Source organism: Phocoena phocoena, chromosome 5 (genome assembly GCF_963924675.1).
Source record: "Phocoena phocoena chromosome 5, mPhoPho1.1, whole genome shotgun sequence".
Taxonomy (NCBI): Eukaryota; Metazoa; Chordata; class Mammalia; order Artiodactyla; family Phocoenidae; genus Phocoena; species Phocoena phocoena.
The window spans coordinates 40,175,017-40,202,728 of NC_089223.1; the positions used below are offsets into that span (position 1 = coordinate 40,175,017).

Below are 27,712 nucleotides of genomic sequence, written 5' to 3' on the forward strand. Positions count from 1 at the left end.
TCTCGCCCGCCCGTTTGTAAGCCTCACAAGCATCCTATTCTAATAAATCACTTATCTCTCACTTTGCCTCTTGCTGAATTCTTTCTGCATTGAGACATCAAGGACTGGGCTCTTCAGAGCCCCCTGATACCACATCTATCAGTTTCAGGAGGACTGTCTACAATTCCAAAAGTCATGGCAGTGGTTATGGGCAGATGCTGTTCTCATTTAAGTTTCAGGGTAGAGAGTATGCTCGAACAAAATAACAGACTCAGAAACTCAGCCTTCATCTGCATCTCCCCACAAAATCCAGCTCCAAGGCTCTTTTCCCCACCAAGCACAAAAAGCACTCTGATGGCAAGTCTGATGATTGCTCTACAGTAATGAGCCCACCAACGGAGCTAGAAGAGGCCCAGCTCCAGAGGCCCAGCTCCCAGCTAGAAGAGGCACTCCCATTGAGGGTGACAATGGCAGGACAAGGTCTAGGACTAGTACTTCTGCATCAAGCTGCAGAGCAAGGTCTGGCTACTCTGGAAGTTCACATTTTCTCTCTGTCTCCCCTGAGTTCCATTCATCAGAGATAGGACCACATACACTATTCTTGTTCCTCATTTAAATCTCCTTAAAATGATGAAAAGCTAAGGAAAAGGTGGGATATTTCCCTCAAATCTATAGAAATACACACTGACAGGCTTCTAAGAAGTATAACTAAGCATCACATCACATAGATAATTTCTACTTTGGGGACAATTTAAGTGCTTGATATGCCTACATAAACACATTGTTCCAAAGGCCAAGGCAATGTCTACTGAATTTAAGTCTGAGATGTCTTTGTTGAGTTTGAGAATCCAGATGAAAAGACATCGAAACTGTTAAAAGGTAAACTGAGGCATATTAAAAATTTTAAGAGTTTATTTGAACATTTATCTATTCAAACGGTCCAGAACCAAACTGGAAATGGTTAGGAACACACCTTGGACAGGAGCCAGGTAAAAGATATATGAAGAAAGTGTGAAGCAAAGTAAAATAAATAACTTTATTGGCTATAGCTTAAAGCCTAGTTGGCTATTTGTGACTAGTTATCCTTAGCACTCTGATTTCCTAACCTTGAAGCAGTTACAAACTTAGATTTGGGTTTGCTTATTTAGGCTGCCACAGCATAGAATCACATCAGTCTAACGTTCTCCTCATTTAATTAATTTAACAAACATATGGAGGAGGATGGCTGTGTGATCAGGAGGCCCCCTCCAACAATGCTGACCCTTGGCCTAAACCTCTTACCTGTCCCCCAGCCACACAAGACACCCTATGAAGACCTATATCCCCAAAGAGTACTCTTATCCTAGGGCCAATGCAGCCTCAGGAGCTCTTTATAGTCCTCCCTTGAATCAGGGTTGCAAGAACTCCTGCCTCTCTGTAGCATATCCCAACCAGAAAAATACTGTAATGTTTATAACTGGGGGAGGATAGGTAGGAAAAGTCAATGCCAGAAGGCTGGATCAGCAAGGGCTGCCACTTTAGAACTTTCCTCATCCCCAGAGGCAGGCATACAAATCTTTAACTGAAGTGCTTATCTGATGTGAGTCTATTTGTTTTGGCTGCAGAAGAGTGGTGTCTCTGGGTTACTGCTTATCACTGCCCTCCACTTCTGTGTCCTTAAAAGTGAGCTCATCTGTTTCCAACTTCTGAAAGAGTAAGTTGCAAAGTCAGCTGGAACAAGTAAGCTTCAGGATGCTACTGCTCTGTCTTGTCCTTGGAGCATGTCTTTTATTTTCACATAAAATATCCTAAGCTGAGTCTAGGGACCTGATTGAAAACATCTGCCTGTTAGTCTGTATGTTACTTTAAGAAAGGGAAGTTTATGCAGGTAAAGTTTCTATTAGGACTAGAATTGCTATACCTTTAAGTCCCCTTCTGACTCCTATATACATATACATATGTATGTATATATAACATTTATATATGGAATATATATTTATGAATATTTGTATATTTATATAATATTGCCATATAAGAAAAATATTTACTTTTTGTCTCTAGTTCCTGGCACAAAGTTCCTAAAACCCTTGGAATTTCCTGAGTGGTGTCTTTTCTCATTCATAAGGAGCCCCCTTTGAACGCACCAGAGTTTATACTAATGAGGGGACTTTTGTAAAGTCCCAAAGAATGGGGGCTGGTTGCCAGAGGAACCAACCACCTGATTAGTGGGTTGGAACTTTTAGCCCCACTCAGATCTCCAGGGAGGGGAGAAGGACTAGAGATTGAGTTCAATCACCAATGGCCAATGATTTCATACATCATGCCTATGTAATAAGACCTCCATAAAACCCCAAAAGGACAGGGTTCAGAGAGCTTCAGGGTTGGGAAATAAGTGGAGGTGAGGGGAGAGTGGTGCATGTATAGAAAAGGCATGGAAGCTCTGTGCTCTTTCCCACATACCTTGCCCTATTTATCTGCTCAATCTGGCTGTTCCTGAGTTATGTCCTTTTATAAAAAAACTGATAATTAGGTAAGTGAAATGTTTTCCTAAGTTCTGATCTATAGCCAGTATAGGGAAGCAAAAATTTGTCACCCCAAAATGTGTCTCTTTGACATGGAGATCTTTTTTTTTTTTTTTTTTGCGGTACGCGGGCTTCTCATTATGGTGGCTTCTCTTGTTGCGGAGCACAGGCTCTAGGCACGTAGGCTTCAGTAGTTGCAGCACACAGGCTCAGCAGTTGTGGCTCATGGGCTCTAGAGCACAGGCTCAGTAGTTCTGGCACACGGGCTTAGTTGCTCCACAGCACGTGGGATCTTCCTGGACCAGGGCTCAAACCTGTGTCCCCTGCATTAGCAGGCGGATTCCTAACGACTGCGCCACCAGGGAAGTCCCAATAAGCTGGACCTGTGATGGGCTTCTGAAGTGGGGGTCAGCGAGCTTACAGAACTGAGCCTGCAACCTCTGGGCTCTGATGCAAACTCCAGATAGATAGTGACAGAACTGAGTAAAGTTATAGGACACTCAGGGGTCGCAGAGTTTCTTGATGTGTGGAAAATCCACACGTCTGGTGTCACAAGCCAAGTAGTGTTGTAGTAGAATACTGAGAGCAAACGCGGACAGGAGGAAATGTGTGTTTTCCTTTACAAATATAAAACGAAATTTCCCAGGGCCTTGATCCCTCTGTCTACAACTGAACAGGCTGTGAGCTACTTTTGTAAATTTATTAAGGACCACCCCGTTGCCACCACCACGGGAGACAAGATATCACAGAATCACTGTTGAGGTTTTAAAGAAAGGTGCTGAAAGACTAACCCAATTCCCTAGAATACTAAAATTCAAATGAGAGACTTGCCCATAGTCAGTCAGTAAGTGATTAAATGGGATAATACATGTAAAGTGCCTGTAACCATGCCTGGCACAGAGCGCTATCCATTAGTTGGCTATGATTAACCCCTTCGATCAGATATTCTAGCTGCAGGCTCATAGCATCCCACACACTCGCTGCCTCTGGATTATACGAACTGCTTTGAATTGATAATCAAGTTTAAGGTTTTCACTTGTGTAATGCATGTCTGTTAACTCTGAGTACGATTTTAATGTACATTCTCGGATTTGGCCGCTTGGTGCCCTTTTAGCTTTAAAAAGGAAACACCGCAAATCAGTATTTTGGGTTCAGTAAGTTTTTCTCGGTGTTTTTTTTTTTTTTTTTTCCTGTTACAACTGCTACGTATTTTGATAATAGGAACTCCTTTACCTGAAGAACTCCCTTACAGGTCAAGGTGACCGCGATCCTCCCCGTTTCACGTCACTCGAAAAGCTCCGACCAACCGGTCATCCTGCTGATGTCACTGCGCATGCCTGCCTGTGACAGGACGCTCGGGAATGACGTCAGGCCCCCGCGGGTCCGCGCTCTCCGGAGCGCCATGCTGGGCGCGTCAGGCACGGGGCTCGTGCGGGCCCTGCGGGCAGGGACGCAGGTGTGGCTGTGGGGCTCGCGCGGCCGCTCCCTCACCTTGCTGCACGCGGCCCGTGGGCTACACGCGGGAGATGGGCGGCCCTCAGCCGGGCGGGGTCCGCTCGAGCGGCGGCCGAGCCTGCCTGCGGCGGCGATCGTGAACTCGGCGCCCCGCCCTCTGCAACCCTACCTGCGCCTCATGAGGTTGGACAAGCCCATAGGTGAGTGTGGACGGACGCGGCGGTCCGCGGGCTGCGGGCGCAGTAGAAGTGAAGCCCGAAAGCCGGGGCTTGGCCGCCAGGTGCCGAATACCGTCAAGACACCCGAACAGGGCTATCTCCGAGGTAACCGGCCGGCTGTCAAGCCTCTCTGAATCCTGAGCACGTGAGCTGGGCAAAAAATTCGCTCATTCCACAGTCCGTGTTTAAGTAGTGAATCGAGCAGAAATTCCGTATCCGTATCTCTGCATTTGCGCAGATTTACAGTGTGGAAACACTTCTACGTTCATTATGTTTCATCCTTCCCATAATCCCAGAGCAAGTAATTGAGACGATAAAGACGCTGAGGAAATTAAGGCTCTTTGGCAGAGCCAGACCAGATGATGCTGAATTTTTTTAGCTCTTTGCCCTGCACCATCCGTCACACAAAGATTTAATTCATTTGGATGCTGCAGGTACAGCATTTATGGACTACTTATCAGCTCACAGTCGCCTCCTAAGGGAGGATTTTGCTGAACTTCCTATTTAAATTCACCTTTCTCCTCAGTCTCTCTTTACCCTCCATTTTTCTTCATAGCATTCGCCACTAGCCGTATGCATTTATTGGTTGATACACTTCTCCAGTACAGTATAAGCTCCACTTATATGGGACTTTTATATCTAGTGTCTAGAACAGCCTAGCGGTAGTATTGAATGAATTAAGTCCTACAGCACTGCGTAGCCTTAGGGCTAGAAAGAGCTATGGAAACTTTGTACTTTCAAAGAATTCCCAGTCTAGTTTAAAAAGACAGAGTATTGTGTGAGTTGGAGAAGATTCGGTTAATAGTATTATGTATGTTAAGAAGATAGATACAAGCCTGCTTGCTTTGGTTCTAAATAAGGTGACTGCAGGATTTTTCAGACAACTTATGAATAGTACTATCAGAATTCATTCAGCGAACATTTTTTGAGCCCTTACTGTATGCCAGGAACAATAAATTGACAGTAGTAGAATTCCAGGTTCAATACTTCTTTACTTAAATTCTTCTTTTGTGGGGTAATTTTATGTTTATTGTTTTATTTTGTTGAATTTTGATCTTGTTAAAAAGTAGGTTTCGTTGTTTTTCAGAAAGGATTACAACTTCCTACAACCATGTCACAAACTACATTATTTCAGGAGGTTTCAGCAGGTAGCACTCTTTCCACTAAATTGGTGGTATAACTGGTTTTACCACGTTTATGGCTGAAACTGCATTTATGTTTTCTTGAAGACAATGTGTAATTAGTGAATGAATCTTAGACTCAGTTTACACAAGCTCTTTGGTCTGCCTATCACCTCTCAGAATGCTTACTCACTTTATAATCTCCCAGAGAGTTTTTACTTTTTCTATAGTAAGTGTATCTTTCTGAAACCTATTGTATCCTCCCACCTTTGCATCTTTCTTCATGGGAGAGAACAGAATGAAAGTGTCATAGGGGAGACCAAAAAATGTTGGTGAGAGTCAGGAGGGCAAAAGAACAATAAGAACTCATGGGTGTTTAGAGCTTTAGGTATCCAGAGTGATAGCCTGGAGCCAAACTGCTTGGATTTGAATTCCAGCTCTGCCATGTTTTTGCCTGTGTGGCCTTGGGCAAATTACTGTCTCTACGCTTCAGTTTCTGTGTTTGTTAAATGGGTATAATAGAAGTTGTGCCTATCTCATAGGTTTGTTGTGAGAATCAAAACTATTGTAGGACAGCACCTGGCACAGAGTAAGCACTATGAATTTGTTATTGTTTTCATTATCACCATTATTAATATTGTCTTATAACAACTCTAAGAGGTAGATGATGTTCTTTCCCCTCTTTTGTAGATGAGGAGCACTGAGGCTTCAAGTTTAATATACTTTAGTGTCTAATGTCACTTACTAGGAGCAGACATTAAACCTTCACTGCAGGAACCCTCCTCATCTATAGGGGTGCCCTGCAGATTCCTATCAGTGAATACAGTACCTAAAATGCAGACTTACAGCCAAGGAAATTTTGACACTGACACAAAATGCTATAGGTGGTTACACATCTTTCTCTTTAGAATTCTTTTTTAAATGGAGCCTTCATTTCTACTTGTACCAGGAAAATGCCTGTGAAGTAGTGATCTTTTTTTTTCTATCAGGGCAGGATCAGCTAGCTACTCCTCTGTCCCTCTGAGCTATACCGATAGGTCCAGGGAAAAGGAAGTGGTTAAACCCATTGTGTTTTAACCTCTTCGTGCATCTGTTTCCTCATCTGTAAAATAGGAAGAGTAATAGTGCCTACTTTATAAGGGTGTCTTTGAGGATTAAATGAGTTTGTATATATAAAGCATTTAGAACACTGCTTGACATTTCACAAACATTTAGAAAATGGCATTGTTGTTATTGTTTTAGATGGGACACACTGAATATGAGTCTGCCCAGGACAACCTGAATTCAGGTCTAGACTGGTCATTTCTGATTTTTAGCCTCTCCTTGCCTTGCCTTTTCTGTGTGTTTAAGCCCCTTTTGGAAAAGCCTTCCTGAGTTTTTCCTACTTCATCCCCCGTTAACTTGGGTGGCATTGTTTTATGCCTTTATAGCATCGTGTACTTTCCCTGTTGTTGAATTGATCTATTTCAGTGTTGTTTATTTAACCGTGTTTCTTCCTTTTGCTTTATAAGCTGTGTGAAGGCAGAAATCAGCCCTCACTTAGTCACCATTGTATTCCCAGATCCTGGAACAACTCTGGTACAAAATATGTGCTTTATAAATATTTGCAAATGAATAAAGCTTAAATTTAATGAAGCTTAAACATAATCATAATGACTTTGTCATTTGACCATATTTGTACAGGATCTGATTTTTCTTTAGCCACATTTCCTATTTATTCCACTTTTTGAGGAGGAAGAAATTATCCTCTACCCTTCTAAGTTAGGTCTAAGAATTAAGTTGACATGAGACAGATTAATAGGAAAAAATCAAACAAAAATTTAATAGCATGTGTGGGTGAGAGAGACCCAGGAAGACTGAGTAACTCACCAAAATGGCCAAAATACCCTCACCTTAAATATCTTCAGCTAAAGACACAGCAGGATATTGGGGGTAGTGGTTTGGGACTTAAAAGGGGAGGAAGGTAATTCACTGGAGATAGAAAAGTAAATGTTTGGTAAATGGTCCTCTCTGGTCTCTAGGCCCTATCAAGTTTCCCCACCACACCTAGCCCATATTTTTGGCAGATATCTGATGATAGGTCTACTCTGGTAACATTCTTGAAAATGTTCTTGAATCTTCTGTTTCTTAAAAATAATTGGCCTAAATTAATCCTCATGCCAAAGGGACACATTTGTGGGTTGGCACTCTTATATTGCTAATATACACTCTTATATTACTAATAAGAAAGAAAAGCTCAGAATTTATCTAATAGGTACAATATCCAAACATTTGTTGAAAGATTTTCTTTTGAAAATAGGATATCTACTACAGGTCATGTGTGAAGGCTCCTATCCCTACAATTTATTTGGTTTTAGCTTAATTGCATCTAGTTTATGGGCTGAGTACCAAGAACTAATCCCATTTGTGCATGTAGTAGCAAAATATTTTTAAAAAAACAGTAGGTTAATCCTTCTTTCCCCCCCCAAACCATTTTATTATATTGTATTAACAACAATAAAGAAAGTTTTATTCAAGTTTTTTGATGAGGTAATACATGAAGATGATACAAAATTTAAAAAGGTGTAAGGGTATAGAGTGAAAACTAAGTCTTCCACCCCTTTTTCCCAACCAACCAGTTTTCTTCCCCAAAGGCAACTCTCAGTATCAGTTTCTAATGTTTCCTTCCTGACATAGTTTATGAACATACATTCAAATGTATGTATTTGTTTTATATGTGTATGCATGTGCGTATATACACACACACACACACACACATGTATAGGAAAACTCTTCAGCTTACCCTCCATAGGAACTGGAACATTTGCAACCTCATCAGACATATATGACCATCCAGCTCCCCAGAGTATGTTGTCAGCCTTTGGGTTGTGCCAGTCTGCTAGGTGGAAAATGTTATCTCAATGTAATTTTCATGTGTATTTATCAAAGTTGAGTATCTTTTCATTGGTATAAGAGCCATTTGTATTTTCTATTATGTTTTTTGTCCATTTTTCGATCAGGCTTTTGATCTGTCTTCAGTTTCTGGGAACCCTATAGGGAGAATAGTCCTCTGTTATATGAGTTGCAAGCTTATTTTCCCAGTTTTGTCATGTGTTTTTGACTTTGTGTTCCTTACTTCTTTTGGATACAGCATTTCAAACAAATGAAAACAGCTAACTTAATTTGTACTTTTTTGTCTTTTTATTTTGCTTAGGAACCTGGCTACTGTACCTGCCATGTACTTGGAGCATTGGTCTGGCAGCTGAACCAGGTTGTTTTCCAGATTGGTACATGTTATCCCTCTTTGGCACTGGAGCTGTTCTGATGCGTGGAGCAGGCTGTACTATTAATGACATGTGGGACCAGGACTACGATAAAAAGGTAGATTCGTCCCAGAAAGGAACAGAGAGGCTCCTCTCAATTCTGCAGAGTAAGATGGTGGCATCACTTTTGAATGCCACATAAAGCAACAGGATCATTTAGTGTCCTCACTGAAATCCAGCGTAAGAAGTGCCAGTATCAGTTGAATAGCTGGTGTTGCAAAGTGCGGTGTGCTTCCTTTCTCAACAGAGGAGCGGCCATGGGGGCAAGGTGTGTACATCATTTTTACAAAACGAATTAGAATTTGGAAGGCCAGAGAAAGGGTGTTGGGAGTGAAGGTGAAAATTCCATTCTGAACCTTTGGGTGTCTAAAAGAACTGTCATCCCTTCCTTTGAGATATATGTTGGAGCCATAACTATTTGTATGTAAATCAGATCTTAATTTAAATGAATCAAGGCAGCCCTATTAGCATTTGCTATAATTATTTCTTTTAAAAACATAATTTTTTTTTCTCCTTAGAAAAATAATACATGTTTATTCTGAAAAATTCAGACAGTACAAAAATAGAAAGGATAGAAAATGCAAGTCTTCCTTGTCACCTCCCCCAAGCCCCCAGAAAAAACTTCATTTAAAGTTTGATACATCATATGTCTCTAGATTATTTTCTATGCATGTTCTAATGCATGTGTGTAATTATTTCTTTGTTCTTCAATAGACCATTATTTTCTCAAGGGAATGGTCTTTGCCTTTTATTCCAGCAGCCATACTATAACAAGTATAAAATCAATAAATGCTTGAGTAAATAATCAAGTAAACGTTCAATTTATAAGAAATCCAGGGTGAATTATGTGAAGTAAATAATCATGTGACACTCACATAAAGTGAATAATCTTCCCTGGTTTGCCTTTCGTATGTCTTAGTTTTCCTTAAGCAAAGCACACCCATAATGATTTTTAGCTTATAGAACAGTGTCACATTAATAATTTTTAAATTCAAAAACATTTATTGAATACCTACTATCTGTGAGACACAGTGACAGGTTCTAGGATTGTGTGGGTGAAAGACAACATTGCTGACTTCAGTTTAGTAGCTATCAAGAGATGGTGTCCACAGGGCACTTACTGCAGACCACCTACCTTACCTTAGCATAACGCAGGGGGTTAGAGAGAAGTTTTGATGGGGTGAGGTGGGGTAAGGTGACTTTGGAACTATGACAGACTAAGATGGCAAAAAAAGCCTGGAAAGGAGGGTGAAGGTCACTCTAGGCAGAGGAAACAGCAGACACAGAGGCATGGCTGTGAGATAAAATGTATTATGCTTGACAACTGCAACTATGTGGTTTGTGTGTGGCTGGAGGGTAGGATAGTGGCAGAGTGGCAGGTGATGCATGTTAAGGAATCTCTATGTCTCGCTGACCATTGGGATGCTTTGATCTATGCTAGGAGATGCGTACTTTCTTGTTTTGGGGGTTTGCACATCCTGGTCAGTTTTTCATCTGCATAACCATATGAATGAGGCTTCTGGCCAGTATCACTTCAAAATAACTATTGAACACATTTAGAGCAGCCTAATGTCAAAATCCTGGTTGTGACATTGTACTGTAAAGTTTTGCAAGATGTTACCCTTGGGGAAAACTAAATAAAGGATACTTAGGATCTCTATATTTCTTATAATAGAGATTTTTTTTTAAAAAATTACATGTGAATCTACAATTATCTCAAAAGAAGTTTAATTAAAAAATAACATAGAGCTTCCCTGGTGGCGCACTGGTTGAGAGTCCGCCTGCCGATGCAGGGGACGCAGGTTTGTGCCCCGGTCAGGGAGGATCCCGCATGCCATGGAGCGGCTGGGCCCGTGGGCCATGGCCGCTGAGCCTGCGCGTCTGGAGCCCGTGGTCCGCAACAGGAGAGGCCACAGCGGTGAGAGGCCCGCGTACCGCAAAAATAATAATAATAATAAAAAAAAATAACATAATCAAACCAACCAACATTTTCTACTTTTTTAATTAACGAAATAGAGCCATTTTAGTTTTGTCTTAAGTGATTTTTATACTCACTAGATAAAAGGGAACTGATTAGATATCTTACATCTCCCCCGTGCCATTTTTCTCTGATTAGAGGAATCTACAGTCTGGTGACATACAACAAAGCACTTAAGTGAGTTTTGTATAGCTATGGTTTTGCTAACATGAATTTTAAAATGTTATGAGCATCTCTTTTACAGAATGGGTTAAAAATCTTGGTCAAATTGTAATGCTTACCTTACATTTTCTTAAAGACAGTATGTTTATGGCTGAGGGTTTTGCTTAATATGTTAGATGACTAAGTAAATTGCTAATACATTAAATGGTAAGTGAATTGCTATTAGGTTATTTGGGTTAACTGTTTTGTTGAAGATGTATGTGATCTGCTAGTCATGCAATAAACTTTAGGTCCAATAAACATTGAAATAATATCAATGCACAGGTGTTAATGATTTGGTTTTTTAAGCTGTGAGCATTCTAGTTTCATAGAAGCCACATAGAATATGTTTTTTGATCATCATATTGCATCGTTTTTATTCTTTTGATGGAGTGCTTGTTTTTCACCTCTCGAGTTTAGCCAGGCAATTACCATTGTACTGGAGGGGCAGTGTAATTTTGTGGTTAGTACTGTGGTTGTTGGGACTGGACTGACTGTGCTACCTTAGTATCTGTGACCTTGGAAAGTTACTGGCCACTCTGCCTCAGTTTCCTAAAACTTAGAAATGGCAAGGACTTGTGAGTGGCTAAAAGAGAGTTGTTACAAGGATTCAATGATGTGATGCATATATAGCTCTTAGATTATTAGCATTCAAATACTGGCAGGAATAATCATAATATCCTAAATCAAATACAAGAACATAAATATTATTCCCACTTGAAGCTACAGGGACCAAATCAAGGATGAGATATCCAGTTCTGGCACTAAGCAAGATGAGTCATTACAGTTTTTGACAAACTGTTTTATTGCACAGTGAAGCATGCTATAAATTGGGTCAGCAAATTTCTTCTGTAAAGGACCAGATAGTAAATATTTTAGGCTTTGTGGGCCACACAGTCTTTGTTGCAACTACTGCACTCTGTTACAGCGTGAAAGCAGCCACATACAATATGTAAAAAAATGGGTGTGTCTCTTTCAATAAAATTTTATTTGTGGACACTGAAATTTGAATTTCTTATTTTCATGTGGCACAATACATTACTATTTCTTTGTTTATTTTCAACCACCAAAAAAAGTAAAAACCATTGTTAGCTCATGGTTCCAACCAAAAACAGACAGAAAGCTAGATTTGGCTCACAGGCCATAGTTTGCTAAACCCTTGCTATAAATCGTACAAAAATATGTTATATTAATTATAGTTAACATTTATTGCTTCAGGCATTGCATTCACTCTGTAAGGTACGTGCTATTATTACGGCTCCCTCTCTTTCTGTTTTTCCTTAAATAGGTAAATAACCTAAGCCTGAGGGAGGTCAAGTAACTTGCCAGAATTCACACAGCCAATAAGTGATGGAATTGAATTCAGATGCTAGGCTCTCTAATCCCAGATCCTGAGTTCTTAACTTCCAGCAATGCTGAAAATTTTGGTTATGCTCTTTATTTGTGGTTGAATTTAGAATAATCACATTTCATGATCTCTTGGAAGGAAAAGAACAATATATATTATTTGTTCACATAATTGCTCTACCTATATTCTTACAGTGAGTTTGCCCTTTATATATGGGTGCAGTTAATATAAGATTACAGCCCCATTCCTACATAGACTGGCAAAAGCACTCCCACTTTCAAATTCAGATAATCTGTCTTCTTTCTTCATGTCTGATATCTGATTGCAGTGCTTCCCATACTCAAAGCATTTACATGATATCAGCCTTATCTAACATGCTCTGCACTTTCCTCTTTCCTGAGAATTCTTATTATCTTTGTCCCTCTTTGCTCCATGGAAATTGAACATATACTTGCTAAGCTGGATAGGTAAATAGTTAGGTTATGAAGTTGCTTTGTTTTGTTTGTTTGGAGATGTGGATAGGAGATGGAAAGAAAGAGGAATGAATGGTGGGAATTTTTAGTTCTTTTCAATGCTATTTTAAATAGAAGTTTTGATTCATGGTAGTACTTCCAATGTTCACCTTTTATTCATATTTCTGCCTTAGTACGTACCATGGGCCAGTCTCTTGAGTAAATGTTTAAGTAAATGATTGAGCTATTCCCCGATGCTAAGGTATCTGTTTTTATGTTGTTAAGGTTAAAAGAACAGCAAGTCGCCCAATAGCTGCTGGAGACATTTCAACTTTTCAATCCTTTGTTTTTCTTGGGGGACAGCTGACCTTGGCACTGGGTGTTCTTCTGTGTCTGAATTACTACAGGTACAGTATATGTGTTTTTCATAATCATGTAAAAAATCTTTCCTTTGACATAGAAGTACATATAAAATAAAATAGAAATATCTGTATTACAAAGTTGTTTATTACCTAATCAAGCATCTGTAAAGTTAGCAATGTAAGTAAGTCACCATACAATGTAAAGTCAAGAATGCTTTCAGCCAAAGGAATGAAGAGATCAGTGTTTCGTTTATTCTGCTCCACCTCCAGTACTTGCACTATGTGTTCCCTAAAGGACTCAAGACACTTTTCCTAGGTTTTCTAGGTGCATGCGTGGAAGTGTGTGTATATACCCATTTGTATAATTTTATTTATCCTGGTAGTATCTCTGAAGCATTAGAGGCAGAAGTGATTATGCTTACTTTGCAAAAAGAGGAACTGGGTCTTTCCCAGAGTCGTATTCTTAATCAATGACAGAAGAAAAAAGAACTCGTTCTTATACTTCTTAAACAGAGACAAAATTAGACATTTGTGTACCAGATGGCTGCTCACATAGTGCTTCAATAAGACAAAAAAGAGGAGTTCAGCAAATAAGCATATTTTATAGAGACTAGACTTAATTGTATATCTTGTTCTGATAGCTTCAGTCAAGTGAAAACACTTTGAAAGGTTATTCCTGGAGGGGTAGTGTTAAGTGAGCTGTGAGCTTCCTAAAAACATCTTATCTGACTGTCATCCTTTCATAGGTACTTTGTGGCCTTATCCTCTTCTAGAGAAGTAACCCCTTGTGCATATAGGGAGGGATATCTTGACTCTAATTCTCTGTTAGGACATCTCAGTTTACTAGCTATCTTAATGTTTGAAAGCAAAATTTAGGCAGTAGCACATGGGGAGTATTATGTTGGATACTGGGGCCAGATGCCTTAGGTTTGCTTCCTGGCTCTGCTACTGACTAGCTGTATAACAATTGGCAAATTACTTTCTCTCTTTGACTTTAGTTTTTTCATCTGCAAAAAAACAAGTAGAATAAAACTACCTGCCTCGTAAGGTTGTGGTGAAGGTTATAATGAGTTAACATATGTAGAGCAGTTAAAACAGTCCTAATACATGAAAGCAATATATGTGTTAGCTATTCTTATTTTGTTTCATTGTTTGTAACACTTAAGATATTTTCTAATCACCCTTTATGTTAATTAAAGTCCAGGAATAAATGTCTAGGAAGAGAATTTTACAAAAAATACAATTTAGATAAATCATTTCCTCATTAGTGTTGCTATTGTTGTCTTATTTACTGTTTTTTTTTTTTGGCAATACGAGGGCCTCTCACTGTTGTGGCCTCTCCCGTTGTGGAGCACGGGCTCCGGACGCGCAGGCTCAGTGGCCATGGCTCACGGGCCCAGCCGCTCCGCGGCATGTGGGATCCTCCCGGACCAGGGCACGAACCCGTGTGCCCTGCATCGGCAGGCGGACTCTCAACCACTGCGCCACCAGGGAAGCTCCTTATTTACCGATTTTTAAGAGATGGTGATATTAATCTTTTTCATGTTTTTTCTTGATTTCAGTATAGCTCTTGGAGCAGCATCCCTACTTCTTGTCATCACCTACCCGCTAATGAAGAGAATTACATACTGGCCTCAGTTAGCCTTGGGTGAGCTTGAAATAACTATAAGTATTTACTTCAATACCCTCAAGCTATACTTTTATATATAATACCAATCAATGCATGTGGTGTGTGTGTGTGTGTGTGTGTGTGTGTGTGTGTGTGTGTGTGTGAGATGTGGCAGAGATAAAATGTTAAGTCAGTCATGAAATTTTCCAAACCAGGAATAGATTTTCATGTTTTAATGGAGGGCAATTAGCCATTTTTATTGGCTAAAAAATCTTGGACATCTGCTAAGATTATCGTCATTATTATTTTCTGAAATGCTCTTAAAAATCTAGGTATGTCATGAAGAAAGAAAATTAGCCACCTTAACTTCACTGCTCTCTTTAGGTAGTTGATCTAGATGCCCTGAAGATTTTGGGGACTGGAATAGAAAGCACTCTGAGGCAGGAGAACAAGAGTTGAAGTGTGTGATAGCCTAGCTCCCTTTCTGGGAAGCCTTCCTTAAACTTACCAGAAGAAAGTTAGCCAGTCCCTCCTGGGCTCCCATAGCACTCTAATGTGACACTTACTCGTTTCAACAGCACTAATTCAACAGGAAGATATTGAGAGCCTACCCTCTCTTCCCATTAATAAATTGTAAACACCTAGAAGATAAAGCATTCTTTATATATGGATGGTGCAGCATCTAACATGGTGCTTGGCACATCACAGGTATTCAATAAATATTTGTTGGCAGATAGAGGAAGATAGGTAGGTAAGTCAAAACCTATTGCAAAAATATCTACTCCTAGACTTTTCTGTTCTATTCCTAGAATAGAGTATTAAGAAAACTAGTATTTTTACTTTAAATATTTATTGAAACCCTGACTTTTACTTTGTGCCAGGAATCACACCAGGTACTAGGAAAATAAACATGACTGAAACACATTCATCATCTTGAAGGAGCAAGTCCCTCAGATACCTCAAAGTCAGTGGGTCCCAAACATCTCAGAAACCCTTTTTCTCCTCCTCATTGCCTGTTTCCACTTAGAATCCCTCCTCCTCAGTTGATGAAGTACCTCTCCTCTGTGGTCCCACAGAGCATGCATGTCAATGTACCTGAGGGACTTGCAGGTGGAGATGTCTAGCAGGCAATTCAGTATCTAGTCTGAAGCTGAGGGAAGTAGTTAGGCTTACACATAGATATTTAGGAGTTGTCACCATGTGGAGTTTGTTTACAGTCCTCAGAGAGGGTGGACTTGAAGAACAAGTGTTCCTGTCTAACTCTTGTTTCTGTAGCTTAAAGGGGAAATAGAGCAATAATGGAAAAAACACAGGAGTTTGACTCAGATAGGTCTAAGTTCAAACTCTAGCATCTAATACTATTTATCATTGGTGCCAGTCGTCATACTAGGTAGGATAAATGTTGTTCTCATGAAACCTCCTATTTATCAGGGAGATATTATTCTTTCTGTTAGCTATGTTATTTTAATTGTTATTTAACCTTTCTGGTTCTGTTTTCCTTTTTTGTAAAATGTAGCTAATAACTACCACATGAGAGACTTGAGAAAATTTAAGGGAGAAAACAGCATACACAGAGCCTAATACATAGAAGCATTTAATACATGCTGATGCCTCTCTCCTTCCCTTTGGAATTCTAAAGTACATTTAGACTTTTCTCCTCTTTCTGTTTCACTAATTATAGGGTTGACTTTTAATTGGGGAGCATTACTTGGATGGTCTGCTGTCAAGGGCTCCTGTGATCCATCTGTTTGCCTTCCTCTTTATTTTTCTGGAATTATGTGGACTCTAATATACGATACTATCTATGCTCATCAGGTAAAGAAATATTCTTTTTCATAACTATGGCTTAACTGTTATCATTTTTTAAGAACTTTAAAAATAAGTACTAAATTAAAGGGAAAGATTTTTTTCTTTAGGCTTTTAAAAAAATTGAAGTAACATTATATGTGTCATGTGTACAACATTATATTTCGACTTCTGTATACACTACAGCATACTCAGCATCAAAAGTTTAGTTTCCATCCATCACCATACCATTGACCCCCTTTACCCATTTTGCCCTCCCCCTTCCCCTTTCCCCTCTGGTTACCACTAATCTATTCTGTGTATCTATGTGTTAGTTTTATTTTGTTTGTTCGTTTATTTCTCTCTTTCTTTTAATATTCCACACATAAGTGAAATCATAGTGATATTTGTCTCTTTCTGTCTGACTTACTTTACTTAGCATAATACCCTCAAGATCCATCTATGTTGTTGCAGTTGGCAAGATTTTATCTTCTTATGGCTGAGTAGTATTCCACTGTATGTATATACCACATGTTTATCCATCCATCTGTTGATGGGCACTCACATTGTTTCCATATCTTGGCTTGGAAATAACACTGCAGTGAACATTGGGGTACATATATATCTTTTTGAATTAGTGTCTTTGTTTTCTTCAGGTAAATATCCAGAAGTGGAATAGCTGGACCATATGGTAGTTCTATTCTTAACTTTTTGAGGAATCTCCTTACTGTTTTTCCGTATTTATATTCCCACCAACAGTGCACAAGGGCTCCTCTTTCTCCACATCCTTGTCAACACTAGTTATATTCCTGTCTTTTAGATAGCCATTCTAACAAGCATGAGATGATATCTCATCATGGTTTTGGTTCGCATTTCCCTATTAATTAGTGATGTTGAACATCTTTTCACGTGCCTATTGGCCGTCTGTATGTCTTCCTTAGAAAATTTCTTCAGGGCATTGTCTGTTCATATCCTCTGCCCATTTTTTAATTGGGTTGTTTGTTTTTTGGTTGATGAGTTCTTTATATATTCTGGTTATTAACACCTTACTGGATATATGATTTGCCAGTATCTTCTCCCATGTGGTAGATTGTCTTTTCATTTTATTGATGGTTTCCTTTGCTGTGCAGAAGCTTTTTAGTTTGATGTAGGCTCATTTATTTATTTCTGCTTTTGTTTCCCTTACCTGCGGAGACATATCCAGAAAGATATTGCTAAGACTGATGTCAGGGAGTGTACTGCCTATGTTTTCTTCTGGGAATTTTGTGGTTTCAAGCCTTACATTCAAGTCTTTAATCCTTTCTTTTTTTTTTGTGGTACACGGGCCTCTCACTGCTGTGGCCTCTCCCGTTGCGGAGCACAGGCTCCGGACGCGCAGGCCCAGCGGCCATGGCCCATGGGCCCAGCCGCTCCGTGGCACGTGGGATCCTCCCAGACCGGGGCACGAACCTGCGTCCCCTGCATCAGCAGGCGGACTCCCAACCACTGCGCCACCAGGGAAGCCCCTTTAATCCATTTTGAGTTAATTTTTATGTATGGTATAAGATAGTGGTCTAGTTTCAGTTTTTGCATGTGGCTGTCCAGTTTTCCCAACACGATTTGTTGAAGAGACTGTCCTTTTTCCATTTTATGTTCTTTGCTCCTTTGTTGTAAATTAATTGTTCATATATGGGTGGGCTTATTTCTGGGCTCTCAATTCTGTTTCCAATGATCTGTGTGTGTCTGTTTTTCTGCCAATACCATGCTGTTTTGATAACAATAGCTTTGTAGTATAATTTGAAATCAGGAAGTATGATACCTCCAGCTTTGTTGTTTTTTCTCAAGATTGCTTTGGCTTTTCAGGGTCTTTTGTGGTTCCATACAAATTTTAGGATTTTTTTGTTCTATTCCTGTGAAAAATGTTGTTGGTATTTTGATAGGGATTGTATTGAATCTGTAGATTGCTTTAGGCAGTATGGATATTTTAATAATTTTAATTCTTCAAGTCCATGAGCATGGAATATCTTTCCATTTCTGTGTGTCTTCTTCATTTCTTTTAACAATGTCTCATAGTTTTCAGAGTACAGGTCTTTCACCTCCATGGTTAAATTTATTCCTAGGTATTTTGCTGTTGTTGTTGTGATTGTAAATGAGATTATTTTCTTAATTTCTCTCTCTTCGAGCTCACTATTAGTATATAGAAACACAACAGATTTTTGTATATTGATCTTGTACCCTACAGCTTTACTGTATGTGTTTATAATTTCTAATAGGTTTTTGGTGGCCACTTTAGGGTTTTCTGTATATAAAACCATGTCACCTGCAAATAGTGATTGTTTTTCTTCTTCCTTTACAATTTGGGTGTCTTTTATTTCTTTTTCTTGCCTAATTGCTCTAGCTGAGAATTCCAATACTATGTTGAAAGTGGCAACAGTGGGCATCCTCATCTTGTTTCTGATCTTAGAAGGACAGCTTTCAGTTTTTCACCATTGAGTATGTTTGCTTTGGGTTTGTCATATATGGCCTTTATTATGTTGAGGTACATTCCCTCTGTACCCACTTTGCATGCAGCCTCTGATGTCACATGACTGTGATTACAACATTATATGGAAATGCTTACAAATAAAGTTGCTGGAGGAGACCAGTCAGCCAGATGTGAGTGTATCATCAGGACCTAGCTCTACTTAAACAGGAAGGATTTGATGGGAGAGGCAAGGAATAAACTGAGCCAGAAGTGAAATCTGAATGGATGTGGTTAGGTGGCAAGTGAGCATTTTTCCACATGTGTGATTTTAGCAGATTGAAACTAAAATGTATAGGAAATTATTGAGATTTGAAAACTCTGAAGTAAAGAAGAGCTATGTGAAGAATTAGAGTCTGACTTCTAATTTATTAGTAAAAGTATAGTTGAAAGTCAGTATAGGGTCATAAAAGTACGATGATATGTAGAAATAGGTCTGGAAGATAATTTTAGCAGTAACATTTAACTTTGATTTGGCCTGCACATTCATTTTTGATCAACTGTTTCTGAGTTACTGTCATGTTCTTTAAAAGACAATTTCTCCTGGAATTAGATGGTAGTGATGGTTGCACAACCTTGTGAATATACTAAAACCACTGAATTACATACTTCAAAATGGTAAACTTTATGATATGTGAATTAAATCTCAGTAAAATCCAGGCAGTTTCTTACTACTTTCTCATGTTAGGACAAGAGAGATGATGCTCTGATCGGGCTTAAGTCCACGGCACTGCTGTTCCGTGAAGATACCAAGCAGTGGCTCAGTGGCTTCACTGTGGCGATGCTGGGGGCACTGAGCCTGGTGGGAGTGAACATTGGTCAAACTGTGCCCTACTACACTGCTCTGGCTGCTGTAGGGGCCCATCTGGCTCACCAGGTTTGGTCTTTTCCATATCTTTCCCTCTTTTTTCTTTGGTGTAAATTATAAAAATTATTTAAACAGGGCTTCCCTGGTGGCGCAGTGGTTGAGAGTCCGCCTGCCGAGGCAGGGGACACGGGTTCGTGCCCCGGTCCAGGAAGATCCCACATGGCGCGGAGCAGCTGGGCCCATGAGCCATGGCCGCTGAGCCTGCGCGTCTGGAGCCTGTGCTCCGCAATGGGAGAGGCCCGCATACCGCAAAAAAAAAAAAAAAAAAACCACTCCCCCCCAAAAAGAAAATTATTTAAACAAAATGCCCTCTGTGTTTACCAAGCAAGTTAATTCCTTAAACAACTACTTGGCTTGTACTGCCTTGAACTGCCCTTTCCCTGCCCCAGTATGTCATATAAGAAAGCTAGCTGTATTATTTTAGAGAAATAATATAAACCTAAACCTAGATATTTTTTTTCCTTCTAATTTTCCTAGAATTATTTCTGATGTGTGTCTAGAGAAATTTGATCAATGTCTTAAGTTTGTGGGTTGAGTTGAATTACTCTGAAAGCAAACTGGTCAACACAACTGTATTGTTTAAATGTGGGCATCTATTGATGGTTAGCAAACTAATCATTCATATGTTTGAGTCACACTGGCACAGGGACCAAGGCAAGATAAGACACAAAATGGGAAGATGTCAGAGTTCTGCCTACACAGTAGGAAACTGCCAGGATGTTCACCCAGCACCTCAGCCCCACTTATTTATATGGCAGGTCTACATCACTGACTTCTGTAAAATGAATGAACTAAGTAGAATTTAATTAAATAGGTTGCTTGTAAATGGACTGTATTTTTGCATCAGTATTACTGTTATTTTCTTTGAACAAAATCGAGAAGATGTTAGTAAGCCTGTATTTAGATGATCTATTTTATACAGATCGGTGCATGTGTAAGCAGGACTTGCATAACATGGTATGAAGGAAACTAAAATCTGATGTCCATAAAGTAAACCACACACTACATCACCTTCATTGTTTTCCTCACCAGGAAAGCTAAAAGGTTTGAATTAGTGATTCTCCACATTTCACCATTTTCCTCTTCAGAATTTCTCAGCATCTCCTTTTGGTCATTACTCAGCTCCATGGGAGTTGTTATCATCAGTTGATTGTCTGGTTAGGATAATGGATGTTTCGCAATATTTAAGCTCCTGGATATTAGCAGAGGAAGGCAAAAATTATGGGGATAATCACAAATACAGGAAATATTTGGAACCCACTTTATATTCTGAATTGCCTTTGTGGTCCTCTGCCTAGTCCTTGATACAGTACTTTAAGATGGACATAGTCTTCTAGTATTTGGAGAAAGGAAATCATGATAATTTTAAGTCTGCAGGTCACATAATAAAGAATAGTTGAGGGCTTCCGATGCTTAAGTCCAGGGAAGCGTAAAATAGGGATATGAGACTTTCTCAATATATTTGCAGGACAACTGTGGAGAAAAGAGAGTATGTTTGGTTGCTACCTGCAGATCTAGGATTTTAGGTGCCCTTCTCTATGTGGGGATGGGAGGGAGATTTTAACATGTATGGGGGTATTTTGGGGTATCATAAATAGACTGGGGAGGGACCACTACAGGCATTTAGTGAGCGAGGGCCAGGTACATTAAATATCTCTTGATGCAGTAGACAGCCCTGCACGGTAGAGAGTTGTCCTGCCCAAATGTAACTTGTTCCTCTGTTGAGAAACATTACTCTGAAGAATAGAGCTAAACTGGAGGGTAAGAGTTATAGAGAGCAGATTTTAGATCAATCAGTTTAAGGAAGAACTTTCAAAATAGAATTAAAAATAGCATGCGTTGCCTCTCAAGAGTGTTCGTGCACCCGTCAAGTGCAAGTTTTTAGCTTAGATGATATCCATTGAGAGATATGGTAGATTTTTTCTGCGTTGGAAAACAATCTGGGGTACATTAAAGGCTTCCCATTGCTTAAAATTCTATAACAAAGTGCTGTTACCTTCTTCATATTGATGTGTTTATTTGCGATGCCTAGAAGTCCATACTGAGTTCTAACATGGCATGTATTCTTTTCTTATAGATTTACACTCTGGACATCCACAGACCTGAGGATTGTTGGGATAAATTCACCTCCAACCGAACAATAGGACTAATAATTTTTTTAGGAATTGTCCTTGGGAATTTGTGGAAAGAAAAGGAGACAGATAAAACAAAGAAAAAGATAGATAATAGACTAGAAAATTAGCAAATTAAGTTTATCTGGGGATTTTTAAAACAAACTTTTACAAAATACTCTCAGGTCTTATTACCACATAACTAGATTTGAGTAACAGTCTTACAATATGTTAATGAATTACAAACCAGTAGATGAAGTTGTAGAGCATTTTTGCCTGGATTTTAGTTCAACTATGTACTAGTCAAATTCTTCCCCATCACAGAAACCAGGAACTCTTCAGGATTTGCGATCACCTGGAGTATTTAAGTTATAATTCTCATCTGCAGTTACAGGAATTACATGAGTTTTGGCACTTTAGAAAAAAACTTGATGTGTGTCTCATCTAAATGACTGTCTTTGTAGGAAAATGGACTCTCTTTTTAGGGCAAAATAAAGGCTGCTACAGGAAGTTGAGGCTTATTGTTCTTTGAGTTGACTTTTACTTACTGCCAAAAGCTGTAATTCAGGAAACCGCTCTGTTTTTTATATTTTAGGAGAATTTAAATCAGTAAATAAAATTTTTTACCTGTTGTACCTGTACATACTGCTGTTTGTTACCAACCCTGACATTTATTTGAGAGGTCTCTGTATACAACCATAGTGACCAGAATGGGCAGACAGTCACTAATGATGATTTTAATTTCTATTTATTTATTTTTTATATCAGGTGATTGTAATTGATAGGATAGCGGTATATTGACTAGGTGTAGTAACTGTTTTTTCCTTACCCCCTTCAGAATATTCTCAACACAGCAGCCACAATGATTTTCTTAAAACCTCTAAAAGGTCATGTCATTCTTCTTCTCAGAACCCTCCAGGATCTTCCCAGGTCACTCAGTACAAGCTAAAAGTCTTGTCACCTGCTAGGCCCACCATGATCTGGCCTTGTCTGTGGCTCCTCCACCCACACCTCTCTGCAGCCCTGCTGGCCTCCGCACTGCGCCTCAACAGGCTGGACAGACTCAGCCGAGGGCCTTTACATGTACAATTTCCTTTGCCTACAGTGCTCTCCTTGAATTATGTCTTAGTCCTTCACTGCAGGTCTTTTCCTAAATGTCACCTTCTCAAAGAGGCTTTTCTTAGCCATTGTTTCTAAAATTTCATTTACAGGGGCTTCCCTGATGGTACATTGGTTAGGAATCCGCCTGCCAATGCAGGGGACACGGGTTCCAGCCCTGGTCCGGGAAGATCCCACATGCTGTGGGGCAACTAAACCCGTGCACCACAACTACTGAGCCTGCTCTCTAGAGCCCGCGAGCCACAACTACTGAAGCCCACGCGCCTAGAGCCTGTGCTCTACAACAAGAGAAGCCACCGCAATGAGAAGCCTGCACACTGTCACGAAGAGTAGCTCCCACTCGCCGCAACTAGAGAAAGCCCACGCGCAGCAACGAAGACCCAATGCAGCCCAAAATAAATAAATTTTTAAAAATAAATAAAATATATTGAGAAAATTCATTTACAGATACTACCTACACTACCTATATTATTGGGGGTTTTTTCTCTTCACAACTTACAACTCTTCAACCTAAAATATGTCTTACTTGATTTAAGTGGCTGCCATGAACAGTGGGGTGTAGTGTGTTTACTGCTGCCCACAATGGAGATGGGTTATGGGCAGCAGTAAACACAAAATTGCTTAATGATGGTAGTGAGGATGATGTGATGCAGCTGACACAGAGCACTTCACATGCCAGGCACGGATAAATGAGCATAGGAAAATGTATTTAACTGCTTGTTCAGCAAACACTAAACCACTGAGTGTGAGTGTTTAGACTTCAGACAGTAGTAGCAGCTGTAATTGTACTCTGCTATAGCAGCAATGAGTTGAAGAGGAGAACAAATAGAAACTTTGTACCCTATTTTTAGGGAAATACATTTGATCACTATTTTATCTAATCCTGACACTGTACCAGGATACATAAAATTTAAATCTTTGTTGATTTCTGTTTTCTTACAAATATCATCCAACCCCACCCCCCCAAAAAGATTTACTTAGCAAAATTTACACAATTTTTCTAGAAAATATAGTAATAATAAAAAATAGGGAGTTTAAACAGATGGGGGATGTCTTCAACAATGAATGAAGTGAGAACCAGGAAAAAAAATTGGGCTTAGAAAAGAGCTATGCCTCTTAAAAATATACCACTTCTCATAGCAGAAAAGTGTTGATCTCTAAATGCCTTTTTTGCAGGTGTAAGGTCTGGAAGAATTTTGACCAGGATAAGTGGCAGAGAGCAGAGCCAAAAGGAATCTGTTTCTCCCTTATACAGCAGAAACCAACACAACATTGTAAAGCAATTATACTCCAATAAAGATATTAAAAAAAATTATCTTGCTCTCAAAAAGCTGCTTAAGCTTAATTGAATTATTTTAGTTCCTTTTCATTTCTCCCCGCCAGGTAGAAAGGCTGAGAAAGTAATATAAATGGGTAAGGGGCAGTTAAGGGGGAAAAATTGGAATAGATTATTTGCTTCTAAAATCACAGACTTCAAGCAATTCAGGGTTGGAAAGAAGTACATCCGTCATCTGTCTGGTATCAGGGTTGTCTATCTCCTGTGTAGTCATGATGGGAATTATAACAAGATAAAGTGAAACTACCACTCTTGTCTTGGGAAATTTGATCAATGGAGTGGGCCCTTGCCCTAGTTTTCTGCTGTAAAGTCACCGTGAGGTTGTAAAGAGGAAGGATGTGAAAGAACTTTGTAAGCTGAACACTTACCTAATATAAGTTTATGGTGAGGGTGGAGGTGGGGTGGAAGCTGTAGGAAATTTGGCTTGCTGTCCGAAAATTGCATCACAAGCGCTGCCTCTCCTGCTTCCTGAACTTTGCTGAATTGCTTTATACCTCTTGCAGATTGTAAAGGCCTCCACAGTTAAGCCCTACCATTTTCCCCAAATCAAGATACACTCTCGCCCTTGGGCTGGTCTCTTCACTGTCAGCACTTCTGCCGTCAAGCTAGCAGCTGGTAGGATGACTAGGACCTGGCCTTCAGGGCAAACAGGCCTGTGTGTGAATTCTCCCTGTAATACTTGCCAGCAGGAGACCTCAGACCAGTGATGAACCTCCCTCACAGCCACCACCTCATCTGCCAAGCCTGAGCTGTTGTGAACATTAAACAGAGTTGGTGTATGTTAAAGCCTGTGATGGGCTGAATTGTATTGCCCTAAAATTCATATAGTGAAGTCCTAGCCCCCAGTAACTCAGAATGTAACCATATTTTGTGATAAGGTCTTTAAAGAGGTTATTAAGTTAAAATGAGGTTTAGGGTGTGCCCTAAACCATTACATGTCCTTATAAGAGGAAATTTAGACACACAAAGAGACGTACAGAGTTGACTGTGAATGCACAGGGAGAATATTGCCATCTACAAGCCAAGGAAAGAGGCTTTAGAAGAAACCAACCCTTCCAACACCTTGATCTCAGACTTCTGGCCTACAGAACTGTGAGAATGTGAATGTGTTTTTTAACCACTCTGTCTGTGGTGTTTTGTTATGGCAGCCCAAGCAAACAATATGAAGCTGTACTGTAGTACTGAACTGCGCAGAAAAGATACTCTACCAATGCAGTTTACTAGAAAGTGCTCCCTTTTCCACCCCAGCTCTGCTTTTTTGTCTCAAAGCACAAGTTTTAGCCCTTACAGTGTTCATAACTGGTAGGCTGAATAAAACCTTACAAAGATGTCCATGTCCTAATGCCAGAGCCAGCAAATATATTTCCTTATATGGAAAGGGGCTTTGCAGATATAATTGAGAAGGACCTTGAGAAAGGGAGATTATCCTGGTTTATCTGGGTGGATGCAGTGTAATCACAAAGATCTTTACAAGAGGGAGGAAAGAAGGTCAAAGTCAGTAGTAGCAGATATGAAGACAGAAGCAAGAGGTTAGAGTGAGGCAAGAAAGGGTTTGCAAGCCAAGAAACGCAGGTGGCCTTTAGAAGCTGAAAAAGACAAGGACACAGATTCTCCCCTCTGAGCCCCTAGAGGGAACCAGCCCTGCTGACACCTTGACTTTAGCCCAGTGAGACTGAGTTTGGACTTCTGACCTCCAGAATTGCAAGATCATAAATTTGTGTGGTTTTAAGTCACTAAATTTGTGGTAATTTGTTGCAGCATCAACAAGGAAACTAATACAACTATTTGAGCTCTATTGAGCTGTCCTCTGAACTGCCAGAGCTCTTCGTTGGCACCAGTAGAGCAGTGGTTAAGAATGCAAGTCCAGGTGACAGCTTGCCTGGGTTTGAATCTCTCTTTTAACACCTGCCAGTTACCTGATCTCCCTGTGGTTCTGTTTCTCGAATGGGGCTAATAATAGTACCCTTCTCGTGGATTTAAAAATGATCTGTCTCGGGCTTCCCTGGTGGCGCAGTGGTTGAGAGTCCGCCTGCCGATGCAGGGGACACGGGTTCGTGTCCCGGTCCAGGAAGATCCCATGTACCGCCGAGCGGCTGGGCCCGTGAGCCATGGCCGCTGAGCCTGTGCGTCCGGAGCCTGTGCTCCGCAATGGGAGAGACCACGACAGTGAGAGGCCTGCGTACAGAAAAAAAAAAAAAAAAAAAAATTATCTGTCTCCCTCTGCTAGAAAGCAGATTCCATAATAACTGGGACTTTGTCTTATTCACTAAAATAGCCCCAATACAGCACACTGTAGGTATTCAATAAATATTTGTAATTTATCATACATCAGTGAGTGAGCTGACAGCTGAGTGCTTGCCAGACCCAGGGTTAGGCGCCACCATTAGAAATTATGAACAGTGCTCAGCAACATAGTAAAAAATTCACAATGTGAGGCACCATCATAAAACTAAAGATTTCCATGTACACATGATTAAAATATATGTAAATATATATATATATATAATGAAGACTAAAGAAACAAAAACAAGTATGTCATGGGTAATAGGTTATTATAATACTGCTTTATAATAGCACTAGACAGGCGCTGGTCCTAAATTTCATTTTTCAAACTAATATATGAATGTAACCTTTAGTTCTTCCCATGTTATTTTTTAATATCTGCATTTAAAAAATAGACCTCAAGATCACCTATATTTAGCCCCTACAAAAGAAAGAAGGTTATTATTATCTTACTAAGTTCTTTTCAAAATAAAGCATAGGATTGAGTACTAAAGGAAGGCCTGTAACTGCAGCCTCAGACTTCCATGTCTTCTTTTAAGCAATAATCTGAAAAAGAATTCTAGTTCTGAGAAAGAAAGTAAACCCCAACAGAGCACCAAAGTGGAGACACCCTTTGGCTACACTGTAAACCAGGCATATCCCCATGTCACTGTGGAGCCAACATAGTTCTTAACCAATGATGTCCAAAGGCCTTGTAACGTTGGGCAGTGAGCTGCCACCCCTTGCTCATTATCAGAAATAGAAGACTGGGAAGAGTAATGCCACCTCGCTTGTCCCCAGGACTAATTGATAAGGAGCAGGAAATTAAAAGTTGCCCATAGCTTTCTTCTGTCTTTTTAAAATAATATTTACTGCATTCTTATTTTTTAAGATTTTTTTTATTGAGGTACAATTGACATACAACATTATATTTTTTCTTTTTCTTTTTTTTTTTTTGACCATGCCACATGGCATGTGGGATCTTAGTTCCCCAACCAGAGATTGAACCTGCACCCCCTGCATTGGAAGCGCAGAGTCTTACCCACGGGACTGCCAGGGAAGTCCCTGCATTCATTTTCTAACGTAAAAGTAGCATTTGTAGGAAGTGTAGAAATACAAAAAAGCACAAAGGGGCAAATAAAATTCATTTTTAATGTCATTATTTAAAGATATGCACTATGAGCAGAGTGATAGTCTTCTAGACT

At 39.8% G+C, this 27,712-nt stretch overlaps 1 protein-coding gene across 1 annotated transcript; it reads left to right on the top strand.

Annotated features, from left to right (window-relative positions):
• The first annotated feature begins 3,843 nt into the window (after positions 1 to 3,843).
• On the top strand, positions 3,844 to 22,291 carry COQ2 (coenzyme Q2, polyprenyltransferase). The gene is made up of 7 exons (XM_065877951.1): positions 3,844 to 4,135; positions 8,468 to 8,634; positions 12,841 to 12,962; positions 14,480 to 14,565; positions 16,208 to 16,341; positions 19,500 to 19,688; positions 21,757 to 22,291. The coding sequence occupies exons 1-7, from the start codon at positions 3,883 to 3,885 to the stop codon at positions 21,919 to 21,921; spliced, it is 1,116 nt and encodes a 371-aa protein (XP_065734023.1). The 5' UTR covers positions 3,844 to 3,882; the 3' UTR covers positions 21,922 to 22,291.
• Positions 22,292 to 27,712: the final 5,421 nt, after the last annotated feature.